This window comes from Phalaenopsis equestris, unplaced genomic scaffold (genome assembly GCF_001263595.1).
Source record: "Phalaenopsis equestris unplaced genomic scaffold, ASM126359v1 Scaffold000036, whole genome shotgun sequence".
Classification (NCBI taxonomy): Eukaryota; Viridiplantae; Streptophyta; class Magnoliopsida; order Asparagales; family Orchidaceae; genus Phalaenopsis; species Phalaenopsis equestris.
This window is the reverse complement of record NW_018164478.1, coordinates 935,120-948,641: the sequence shown is the minus strand read 5'-3', so window position 1 is coordinate 948,641 and position 13,522 is coordinate 935,120. Positions and strand designations below refer to the sequence as shown.

The 13,522-nt window shown below is 35.1% G+C and overlaps 1 protein-coding gene across 1 annotated transcript in view; it reads left to right on the top strand.

The window, feature by feature from the left end:
* The window catches only part of LOC110018847 (telomere length regulation protein TEL2 homolog), a 47,049-nt gene extending 33,527 nt beyond the window's left edge, over nt 1–13,522 (top strand). Inside the window, exons 8-13 of the mRNA XM_020716305.1 lie at nt 8,621–8,835; nt 8,946–9,044; nt 9,128–9,642; nt 9,718–10,478; nt 10,603–10,801; nt 13,218–13,522. Coding sequence (XP_020571964.1) covers nt 8,621–8,835; nt 8,946–9,044; nt 9,128–9,642; nt 9,718–10,478; nt 10,603–10,801; nt 13,218–13,361 — 1,933 coding nt within the window. The 3' untranslated portion in view covers nt 13,362–13,522. The remainder of the gene's footprint in view (nt 1–8,620; nt 8,836–8,945; nt 9,045–9,127; nt 9,643–9,717; nt 10,479–10,602; nt 10,802–13,217) is intronic.

Here is a 13,522-nt window from a genome sequence, read left to right as displayed (position 1 = left end):
TAAGACATTTCATTTCATAATTCATTCACATTTATATATACTTGGAAGCGTGAAAAATTTTATCACCAAAATATATATACATAGCTGTTAAATCTCCTCGGTGCAAGCTTTCAAAATTATATAATACAAACAATATATATGTCACACCTGATTAATCTCCTCGGTGCTTCTTACCCCTTTGTGAAAGTTAATAATATGGAGTGAGTTACAACAAGTTCATCAAAATAATCAAATCTCTATGAAGAATTTTACAGACAAGAAAGAAACAACATGCACGAAAATCATGGCTCCTATGCGTGACAGTAGAATATATTACAACATGGTTTAATCATGTAAGATATTTAAAGAAAAAAGATATATACTGTAGCAAATCACGACAACTATGTAAAGCATGTTTTTCATCTATTTTTATGCAATCACGTATACATCCAGTATGATTTTATAGTCAATAATTTCAACTATAAAAATATCACTTGTAATTATTTTTGTATTGTTTCATGTCATTGGTTCGTAATACTGCCCAAATATTTAATTAATTATTGATAAAGGTTGAGCCCCTCCCAACATTGGAGTTATCAATAGCCCCCCTGATACCTACTTTTTATCCCCATCTGATACCAACAATTCCTGGATTTCTTCTCAGTCTGAACATAAAAAATCATGAATCTCATTATTCACTATCATCCGTACTTGCAAGCATTTATGTAATAACTAACATATCACAACACTAGAGACATTCATGTAATCGTAATTCATCTAATAAGCAATCATAGACAATTCATAATCATATGATATTTTACTTTTTATGTTACATTTAATTGCTTATTGTACTCTTTTCATAGACTCATTATGATATTTTACTTACGAAAGCACTGATGTAGCATGGTGGATTAATTTTGAGCTGAATTAAAATAAAATATTTTGAACATGAGTCAATTCCAGCCTTTTTTTTTTTTAGCTTTGGTTTGCTGTCATTAGCAATAATATAAGGGACACTGAATTATATTCATGAAAGATGCACATGTATACATTCCTTTTGCGTTAAAAGGTTGTATTAAATATGCTAAATTTGAATCAGTAAATTTTTTCAAAATTTTTAGGCATAACTAATTAAACAGGCTACCTATATTTAGTTGCTTAACTAAACAAAAGTTTTTTGATCTAGTGAGGAAAAATGGGTATCACATATATCTCATCTCCTTACTATGTCTCTTGGTTAAAGCTCTCTCTTCCAATCATTATCAGTACTCCTGCATCATATTGCATGTTACAACTTGAGACTGCTTTCTAGTTGCGGCCTTCCCACTTATTATAAAAAAAAGAAAGAAAATGAAAGAAAGGCAAAGAAAGGAAAAGAAAAGGAAAGAAAGGAAAAGGAAAGAATAATAAAATGATATTATTTCTTGTTTTCTTTCTTTGTAGTTGCCAAGTGCTGATAACATCAAAATTGTGGTTTTATTTGCGCACACCTTGTCCTCACTTTGCTGCTTGCATCGAACTTGTATGCTTCAACTCGTACACCCCACATAGGGATGTAAACGAATCGAGTTTGAGCGAGCCCAAGACTTATTCGTGTTCGACTTGTTAAAATTTATTTTTGTTTGTGTTCGGCTCGCTTAATTCGAGCTTAAAAAAATTGTTCGTGTTTGACTCGTTTACTTAATGAACGATTCAAACATGAGTTGCTTAACGAGCTGAGCATGAGTTTTTTGTGAATAACGAGCTTTTTTGACAGCCCTATAATGAGATGAGATTGGGCTTAGGTTTTTTTTTTTTCTTTTAGGAATTTAAATACAGACCAACCAATTTCTATCTATTTACATATCCAACACCTAAATTTTACTTTTTTTGCATTTATACCACCCAAATCTCTTATAGATTTTTTTTAAAATATAGCATAAAAATTAATTTAAAAACGATGTAAATAAATCTTGTTATTTAATTAGTTAATTATTTAATTATTTCGAGCCAAAACAAGCTGAATATGAACAAAGAAATCTTTATTCGTGTTCAACTCGCTTATAAATCGAGCTAAAAAAATTGTTCGTATTAGACTTGCTTGCTTAACGACGAATTGAACATTGGCTACTTAACGAGTTGAACACCAGTTGTTTGTGAATGACGAGCTTTTTTGACAGCTCTAACAACACATGCTCTGTCCTTTAAACTTAGCCAACTTCAAATATTTTACCCATGATCTTGCTTTGCCCACACTTTGCCTGGCTCCTTCCACTATGATTCACTTGCTCGCATTGGTTGCTGTTGCTGATCACCTTTCACACAACCTCATTGTCAGCCACAAAGGGCTCGTTTAAAACTTGTATGTTGCAACTCAAGCACCTCACATGCTCTTTGTTCTTTTTGCTTGGTCAACTTCACGTGTTCTGCCTGCAAACTTGCTTTGCCCCGCGTGTTCCTAGCTCCTTCCACCGTGATTTGCTCGCTCGTATCATCTGGATTTGTTTATCTTCCCTCACACCACCTCCTCGTTCTTCATGAAGAGCTCATTTGAAATTTGCATGCAGCAACTCGCACGCCCTACACACTCTTTGGTTCTTCACTTAGTCAGCTTCACTTGTTTCGTCCGAGAGTCTGCTCTGCTTACATGCTTCTTGGCTCCTTCCTCTGTGATTCACTCGCTAACATTGCCTAGCTCTGTAGATCACCCTCACCCCTCATATTATCTCCTCATCAGCCACGGAGGCACCCTAGCCCAAAGTCACAACTGACATTGCTTGTGTTCACTTCGTCAATCATTCACTTTTTCCCATATTATGCCCACATCGAGTTCATGCTGCAAACCTTGATATACACAGTCTTTGCTTTGCTCACACTCACTCCACTCCTCTTCTAAATACCACAACACCTATATGAAGAATGTTGGAAGAACGTAAGAAAACAAATCACAAAGACTTGGGATAGAAAGTAGGAGAAAAAAGAGGTGCTGATACTAAAACTGGATTTATTTCAACTCCTTAGATCAGCATACATTGAAGACCACATTTTATGTTGATCTTTGATTTGGTTGGAAAAAGTTATTACCATTTGCGTTTAGTTGACTTTTGTTTTTGCTAGAGTTCCTTCTCACATCATTGATCTTTGATTTGGGTTCAAATATAGATGATCTAATCATTAATGAGGCCTATGTGATTGAATTCTCTGTAGAAATTAGAGCAAAATAAATATTTTATTTCACTAAAGCGAGCAATACAACTACATATAATAAAGGATAAAACCCACAATTTGAGGCGTGATCGCTCTATAACAAATTTTACAATTTCAGTGGTAGAAAACCTCTCCCAAATCCTAAACCTATGGGGCTGTTTGGTTGGAATGGTTTGTACTGTACTGTAATTCTTTTACAAAGATTTTAGGAAATTATGAGTTTGGTATGAATAACTACTTATACGATGTAAAATATGAATGAATTTGAAGTTCATACATTAATTCATTTTGGTTGAGTTTAGAATTCGTTCGATTTCGCCAAATTTGAGTTACACAGTAAAATACTATCGGCAAGCTACCGCCCCTGTCGACCATCCCCCGCTTTCCGTCTGCCATTGGTGACAGTTCCTTGTTGCCAGCTGTCTGACGTCGTTGGCTGCTCTCTGTTGCTCATTTGCCTCCTCTGCCACCATAGGGAGCGCATTTTCTGTCCGGCCTTCTGACGTAGTTCTATGTGCGGCGGATATTATTCCTGAGTTATTTTCAGGTTATTTATAGGTTATTTTCAATAATCCCGAAATAACCCAGAAATAACCCAAAAATAAAGATTGCGGGTTATTTCTGGGTTATTTCGGGATTTGGGTCATTTCTGGGTTATTTTCGGGCTTGTTGAAAATAACCCAGAAATAACCTGAAAATAACTCAGAAATAACCTCCGCCGCACGTAGAGCTACATCAGGAGTTTGCACAGAAAAATTAGGCCACCATAAGAGGCCATTTGCCACCATTGTTGCCAGCCATTCACCTTCGCCGGACAATAAATATATTTGAAATGAATTTTTTTTCAATCTAATTCAAACCAAACAAAAAATATAGTCTTACATTTATTTTACAGTTAACCAAACAACTCTAAAGTATTCCAGATACATTATAGTCATGAGCACTCTGCAAACTTTTTACATTGCACTTCATTTTCAACAAACCAAACAACCCTTAAGGCTCACAACAATAATCTCTTGCATAACCCTAACCCTAAACATATTACCTTATTTATACTGAATCATAATACACGATAAAAATCTAAATTGCCCTTAAGAGTATGAAAGACAAATTTGCCCTTAGGCTAGACACCGACATATCAATATTTCCCTCCTAAAAGACACATTATCCTCATGGTGAGAAAAAGTGAGGGTATTCCTTCTCTTCTACCACAACTGTTTCTGTTTCTTCATCGCCTGTCTCCACATCACACACTATGAGAACCTGTAATGTTTAATCCTTGCAACGGTGTCCTGTGGCAAGTTTCTTATCACACAAAAAACATAACCTTTTGGCTTGCTTCTCCTGAATATTTCTCTTTGTACGGTGCTCGAGTGTCGCTCTCGGTTGTGACTTATGTTTCTTGTCCCGTGAAACCTCTCTCTAAACTGCAACTATTTAAGCTTTTGGTATCGTTGTGGTTGTAGTAGTTTGGTATGATGCTCCACTTGTGTTGCTCTTATTAGCCCGTTCCATTGAATTATGATCTTCAACCCTCCGCTTTAATTTTCTTCAACCAATTGCTCTATTTTCATAGTTTCTCCCAAGTTTTGTGGTCGCAACAACTGAAGTGATGCATGTATGTCGAGCGTTAGACTCTTCATGAAGTTCCTTTCCAAAACTGTTTCAGAAATTCCCCCCATCCATCATGACAAGAGCTCAAATCTCTCCCTATCTTCCACGATAGTCCTTTTTTGAGTTAATGCAAAGAATTGTTCGTGTAGATTTCCTTCCCGAATGACTCGAAAATGTTCCAACAAATAATCCTTAAATACTTCTCATGAACGGTTCATGTATCTAGCCTTCTTCTACTGAAACCATACTAAGGCTTTCCCCTCCAAACATAAACCTACCGCCATGAGCTTCTCCTTCCTATTTTGCCTATTTACCCCAAAATATCACTCCACCAAGGACACCCACCCATGTACATCTTCGCCTTTGAAGATCGATATATTCAACTTTCTAACCCTATCATCTCCAACCCAACTTCCTCTCTCTTTGCTGTTTTCTCTCATGTATCAAGGATAAAACTCTCTACTTAGATCATAACCATATCCCATCCATGCTTTTGTATTTTTTTTTTTTTCGTGCTCCTCCATATTCCTTGCATAACCTCTTCTCTATGTTTTGGCCCAACACATCCATTTGAAATCTCAAATCCACCCCCAATCGAAGCCCTGAGAGGGGTTTGTTAATGTGTGATGCTATTCTCCTCTAGTTCCTCTCGCTTGATCTTCCTCTTTTTCAATTTAGTCAAGGAGTCTCCGGTTAACCCTTGGTTAGGGTTTGCAAACTGAATTGCCGGCGGGTTCTTGGATTGCATCTTGCTAATTTTACTCTGTCTCCTCCAAGCGTTCAAATAGACCCTCAATTCGGTTTTTCATGGAAGAAAACCTACCATCTATAGAAAAAATACATTCTTTTGTGATGAAGAACATTTTCTCCATCCTAGATCTGATTTGACTCATCTCTTATTCCAATTTTTTTTCCAAATCATCTATTTTTTATACTTCCTATCCTTGTTGAAGCTTGTTTGACGCGATTCCATAGTTGATTTGAATCGGGACTATTTTTCTTGGTTCGTTCACATGTAGCTAGCTTGAAGCACGACTTTTCTACTATTAAGGCAAGCCACAATTTTCCCACTCAGCTTGTGGAAAGTCGACTCAAATCGTGATGCTTCACAGAGAAATTGAATTGCAACCATAAGCTTTAATTGCGAATGTATCGGCTGGTCAATCACTGTAGCCGCTATATGATCGTTTTACTTTCGGCGATTGTGACACTATTGTGGGAATGGCCAAGCAAACATTGCTACAATATCCAAATTGCACCTATATGCTCGATCTTGATGCCGCTAGCTCCACATCATGACTATATACAAGGTGCTGCTGCGATCCTAGAGATAGTGCTGATCCCTTCCCAGGCTTCCTGGTACACCGCGATCCAGTGCGTTTCTTCCCAGCAGGACAAAGGCTCGACGATCTATATTTTGGTTTTTGGTTGTCAAATCTCTTCCTGTCTGACCTGGTACGTAGCGATCCGATAGTTTTTTTAGCCAGAATCTTGCTCTAATACCAATTTTATAGGATTCTCTATTTAAATTAGGGCAAAAATATTTTTTTTTCCAAAGCAAATAATGCAACACGAACATACAGAATAAAGGATAAACAATTATAGTTCGAGAGTTATCTCTCCCAATTCCTACAATTTGAGAGGTAGAGAATCTCTCCCAAAGCTTAAACTAAGACTCGCTACATGATCATAAGGTCCAAATTCACTAGGCACGGGCGTAACACAATGTTTGATAAAATCCTAGGCAAAGATCATTGCAATAGTCTTGTCAACTCCCTTTAGATCTCTCTCCTTTTCTTGAGAGTTCTCGGGCATGGATGCTGCCTTTTGAATTGCCGGCTATGAATACTTATATGAGAGTTTGAAGGCCGGTGTGGAATGGAATTAATGAGAAAATGATGAAGTGATAATAATGTAAATGCATTCTTTAAGCAAAAAAAAAAAAAAAAAAAATAAAGCAGAAGAATTAACAATATAAAATATGTTACGGCTTCTTCATTGTGTAGTGAGCTTTAAGTTAAAGTATATTATGTGATTGAGATTGACATTAAATTTGCTATCAAAAGTTCATAATTGCAATAAAATAAAAATAATTATTTTCTCTTCAAATTGATGGTCTTTTGTTTAACCAAAATGGCGAGAAATTTTCCTTGCAATAATATATTTTAGGCAATATACATAGATACCACAAATTCCTATTTATTTACATATTTTACTCTTAAACCTTTGCACTTATGCATTGAACCACCTAGTGCCTAAATCACATCAAAATATTTGCTTCAAAAGTTGTTTTCACTTGGACATTAATTTTTGTGATGTTTTTGGTGTGATTTAGTGATTTGGGTGTTGTATAAGTAAGGTTGCAAAAATGCTCATTGTTCGCGAACAACTCATGTTTGACTCATTAAGTAGCTCGTGTTTGAATTGTTCTTAAGTAAGCGAGCTGAACACAAATAAATTTTTTAAGCTTTAATTATAAACCGGCCGAACACGAACAACCCTTTGTTCGATCATGTTTGACTCTCTCTAGCTCAAAATAAGGCAATTATATATTTAATTTATATAGTAATATATTATATATATTTATATCTAATTTTAAATCATCACAGCTCGTGTGGTCATGTCATTTTCTGTCTTTTGTTAAATGAAAATAGTGCAGATTTGCCTCCAACACCCTACTTTTATTTTTTTAATTAAGTTAAACGAGCCAATTTGAGCCAAACATGATCTGAAAATGAACTAAAACTTTTTTTTGAGCTGAACACAATCAGTATTCAGAAGTCATTTTGAACACGAGCCAATTTTGAACAAAAAAAATATAAACGTGTCGAATACAATCACATTTTTAGTTTTGCTCAAACTCGACTTGTTTAAACCCCCTATGTATAAGTAAATGTAAATATTTAGATGTTAGATGTGTAAATATCTAAGAGTTTTGTTGTATGCATGTAAATCCCTCAATATTTTATATATTTTGCATTGTCGACAGAAGCGTTGCCAGTTATAAAATAGAAATTGTCTTCCATGTTGAATATCTTTTTGGTGCCCTTCCTTTGCATCTACCACTAAGCAAGTCATCAAAGAATAAAATACATAGCCACAGGGATAACAAAATTGTTAGTTACATATTAAGACTCATTATATAATCTTGCACATAATTAATAGCTTAAATGATAATTTTATTTCTCATAAACCTTTTTTTCAATTTTCCCTATGTTCAATAACCTGAATATGTATACTTCTTTTTTTTGGCTATCCGTCCAAGTTCTACCCGCTACCTTTTAGCATAAAATATGGTTAGAGTTGTCAAAATCTAAAAAAAAAAAAATCGGTGTCAAATCGGTGTCAACTGTGAAGACATCCCAGCATTATTCACTAATTTTCTTCTTCATCCCATCTTATCCCAATTATTTGGGGTTGTCAGAGAATCACTCTTGCTAATGCGCATTAGCACTTTTTACTCGCAGCCTTCTAAGCAGGATGAAAGTGTACCAAGCAGTTTCGTCAAATCAAATTAAGTCAACTATCTCCGGCTTTGCTATTTAAAAGAAACACAAGCTCATTCTGCAATAGCTATTTTCGTTTTCTTGTTAAAAAACTTGCAGGAAATAATAATCACAGTTTAATAAGAAAAATGCTTTAAAAAGAATATTTATTGAATCATTGAAACTACAAACTAGTTTATTATTATTATCAGTGTGATGTTTGTGGACAGAATTTTTGTTTGGAAAGGGAGAATTCAGTTTTAGAAGTGTAATATGTCTACCAATTTCTCATCATTTTTGAGTTGATGTTGAATGGTATGAGCTTCGTTTGACCTGATAAGGCAGCTTATTTTCAGGGCTATGTTCGTGGACAAATTTTTGCTTTGGAAAGTATTTCCAGTGTGCTGCCTGAGATGGATTATTCAGTTCTCCATTATTGAACATGCACCGGACGATGATGAATGCCCAACACGCCTGAAGACTAAAAGGTTCTTGGACGTTGTGCAGCGCTTAGTTACTGTGTGGTCCAAGCATGATTTTGTTCAGTCAGCTCAAGTGGAGCAGCAAGCTTGTATCCTTTGTAATTATTATATTATTTGTATGCCACAAATTATATAATTTCTTTGTAATTTTTGTACACGTAGTGTTCTATAAATTATAGATTTCTTAGTTGAAGTTCAGATATAACTGCAGCTATTGGTTTGTGTTTGGAGAAAATGACCAATGAAGAACTAGAAACAACTCAAGATGTATTGTCATCTATTCTTCAAGGAGTCAGCTGTATTATACATTTTCCGATATAAATAATTTAGTGATAAGGAAAATGTTTTGTTTTTGTTCCTAAACTTGTTTACTGTTTACAGGCAGGTTAGGGAGCCCGATTCATTTAATTAGGAAAATGGGTTGTGCTATTGCTTTAGCCTTCTCTAGAGTAGTTGATCCAGCAAAGCCCCTCTATCTTGACGACATCTGCTGTGAAAATATTGATTGGGAATTTGGGATTAATTCTCTGACCCAGAAGCCAGAAGCAAATGGAATTTTAATTGACAACGCTGAATTAAAAAATTCAAATAGATTTACTGATCATGCATGTTTTGGTAAGAAACATAAGGATGTGAAAGATAATGGGGATCGAAGTAAAATTAAGATTTTGGAGGTGAGAAAGAATGTTCCTGATAAGAGTATTGAATCAGTATCTCTTAATAGTGGGCTCGTGGATGATGAAGTCAGTGATGATGAAAGCAAGCATTCTGAAGTTTCAAGTGATTCATCCTTACAACCTTATGATCTCTCCGATGATGATACCGATTTACAAAAAAAATTCTCACAATTGGCTGATATCAGTTCAGCTTTACGAAAACCTGATGATCCCGATGGTGTAAGTTACTTTGCATACTTGATTATGCACGGTCCAATTATTCTGTTTACTTAATTTTTATTTCTTCATTTACAGATTGAGCTAGCACTTAATGTTGCTGAAAAGCTCATAAGAGCAGCACCTGATGAGCTCCATCACCTTTCTGGTGATCTTGTTCAAGCATTAGTGCATGTTCGTTGTGCTGATGCAGCTATTGAAGGCCAGGAAGATTCTGCTGAAGAAAAGAGGCAAAGGGCTTTAGTTGCTCTGATTGTGACATGCCCATTTGAATCTTTGGATATTCTTACAAAGTTACTTTATTCTTCAAATGTGGATGTTAGTCAACGTCTCCTAATAATTGACGTTATGACAGAGGCCGCCCAGGAGCTTGCTAATGCTACTTTCTTTACTAGGATTAGTCAATCAAAGAGCTTGATTTCTTCTATTGCAGCAAACCAGCCATGGTATTTTCCAAGTCATAGTGAACCTAATGGAGCAGGTCCCTGGAAGGAGGTTGAGGAAGTTGGACTTTTAAGTTGGTCTCACAGATATGAGAGAGTACTTCCCTCCAGACCCGGGCAAGTAAAGAAAGGGAAATCACGGAGATGGAGTATTGGGAAAACTAGTGTCTCCCAACCAGAGCACTCTAAAAATAAATTTCCTCTGTATGCTGCTGCTTTTATGCTTCCTGCAATGCAAGGATACGACAAAAGGAGGCGTGGACTTGACTTACTAAACAGGGACTTCATTGTTCTTGGAAAATTGATTCATATGCTTGGTGTGTGTATGAAATGCATTGCGATGCATCCAGAAGCAACAATCTTGGGCTCCCACCTTATTGATATGTTAAAGTCTCGGTAATAAATAAGCTAGAAGTTTATTAGATTGACCAATATTTTCTTATGTCCCTTTTTTTGAAAGAAAATATTTGTGATACTTGACTCTTTCTTTTATGCCCTACGTGTTCTTTTCTGTTGACAGGGATGTAGCTCATCATGCAGAAGCATATGTTAGAAGTTCTGCTCTTTTTGCGGCCTCAAGTATTCTACAGGCTCTGCATCCATCTTATGTGGCATCTGCTTTGATTGAAGGCAATGATGAAATTTCTAATGGGCTGGAGTGGATTCGCATATGGGCTCTTCAGATTGCTGAGTCTGACCCTGATACTGAGTGTTCAACTGTAAGTAAATGGACATTTACAACATGAAAATTGTCATTTTTGGTTCTTGTGTTGATTCATCCTTTCTGTATTTTATTTTCTATATTTATATATATCCATTCTTCTTTAAGCGGTCTCAAGCAAGATTTGCTTGGCAGCCATCATATATTAAATAGTTCCTACAAGTTGTAGAATTGTTCATTTTAATCCATTTTTTTAAAAAATAAATATTCAGTTTGATCCCTCAACTCAGCAAATTTGATCAAATTTGCTGTCCCATAATTTTTTTCATTGCTTTTGCCAACAATTAGTGGATGAAACAATTTCCACAGGGCATTTTTGATGCACGTGGACAGTTTTAGTGGTAAAATGGATACACCCAAAAAAATAGAAATTGTTTTGTAAGATGAGTTCTTACATATTTCGAAGCATGTAAATTCATTTTGAGTTTGCAACCTTTCACCAAAAGACATGCATTACCCGCTTTATGGTGCAACTGTTTCATTAAGAATTTCATCAAAAGGCATGCGCACTATTTTGGAGTTTTTTTCTAGTTCAATGATTCAACCTTTGGTTACAAAAGGAATGTATCTTAACGTAATAGTTTTGTTTGGATCAACGTGAATTCTTTTTTGAATTAGAAGATGAGTTAAACGATATTTCAAAGCGTGTAGATTCCCATTGCATTTGTATAAACTTTTTGAAGCCACTTGGTTTGTGTTGGACTTGTAATTGAAACACAGCCCACTATTATAGGGTTGTTTCTAGGTCTGTTTTTGCTATAATGTTAACCTTAAAGGTTGTTTGATAGATAAGCTTGGTTGTAGTTGATGATGAAAGAACTGAATGATGTTATATTAGAAAATTTGGTGGTGAACTAGGTATTTTTAAAGAAAAAGTTTTGTAAATTTAGAATCTTGGAAGTTGCTTTCAGAACTAAGTACATTATTGATTTGAAGATGATCCTAAGTTAGTTACGTTCAGTTGATATCAACATCGTTGATGAAGTTTATTCCTTTAGGGATGGGGGTTGGAATTATAGTGGCTGCCAGCAATTCATGTTGGTCTATGCAGCTGAAGCTCAGTGTTATTCATGCCTTAATCCTAAGTAGGGGTATAAATGGATCAAGCTTGTGTGAGTTTAAGTATTTTTTGGCTCGACTTATTAAATATATTGGCTAAAGTTTTGCTGTTTTTGTTTTCATCATTTGTTTTTTTGAGCCAAGCACTAGTTCTTTGAGAATTTTGTATCTATTGAGTCATAGAAAGTGTATACTAAATCTCAAAATAGTCACTGACTATTCATATGTGGCTAATTTAATTTTAGAGAATTACATTTGTCCAATATGGTCCATTGATCATGCAAAATGATTCAGATTTACACCGAGGTAGATTTTTGGATCAATTTTATATAATCGAGAGATGAATTAGAGGAATGTGATAGTTTCATGTATGTACACACAGATATATATATATATATATAATTGAATATCAAATAAATTGATTTCTGCGAAGATGATAAAAGTTGTTTTGAGGGTAGGGGCGATAGCCTGTGAGACAATGACACTAGTTGTGGTCAACAACAACAATAACAAGATGACACGCACTTGTAATTATATATGTTTATTATCATAATTTTGCTAAAATCGAGCCCATTACATTCGAACAAGGACATATTCATGAATTTTTAAGCAAGCTTGAAAAAAGTGCTCGAGAGAAGTTCATTATCAAGCTCAAAATGACTATAACATGAACACGAACAAAAAGTTTTTTTTAGCATTTTTAATTTTGAACGGGGACATCCCGAGACTAGTATTTGGTGAAGGACTGGTGAGGATACTAGCGTCAAAACTTTTATACTGTCAGTCAGGAGTTTGCTACACTGGCTAAATTTCCTTAATTAATCTTTTCAACATTTTCTATTTTCTTTCAGAACCACTAAGTTCCCTTCGATGCTATCGCTTATTAACTCAAATAAAATGCAGTGCATGCTGTTCTATAGAAGAAGCTGATTCACAACTGGCAATGACATTTAAATCTGGGAAAACTTACATACATAACACACAATTTTTATGTATATACATTTCACCTGAACTTCCATATTTACATGCATAACATTTTGGTGCTTTAAACCTATGCATGGGAAAGTGTATTTCACTTTTAAAAAGTGATAATAGTGTTATTTTTGATGTGATATGAAAGATTTGAGTTCCATGTGCGTAAATATGAAAGTTTAGGTGCGACATATGTAATTACATAGGAATTGTGTGCCATTTATGCAAATGCTCCTTAAATCTAATGTGGACGTTGGAGTCATAATCTAATCATTTGAATTATACCTTTTGGCTTGAGAATGATCTTATTGTGATACTGCAGTGATCTATAATTTAGAAATCAATATTTGATTGAGATATATGTTTCATGGCTTTGTTTTTAGATGGCTATGCGATGTCTTCAGCTCCATTCTGAAATGGCCCTCCAGACTTCTCGCTCTCTTGAAACTGCACAATCTTTCAGATCAAAGGGTTGCATCTCGCCTACATTGATGAAGGACATTATAATACCTTCTTCAAATCGGTGATAAGGTGTGAACTATGCTCATGTGCATTGTATTTCTTGTAAATATTGTTCAATCTTTATTTCACTTTCATACTTTTACACTTTTTAGCTCAAATTTATATTATATGGAATATTTCATAAGCGGATGTTCATCAAAACTTTGCAGACTGCATTTGTTACTTG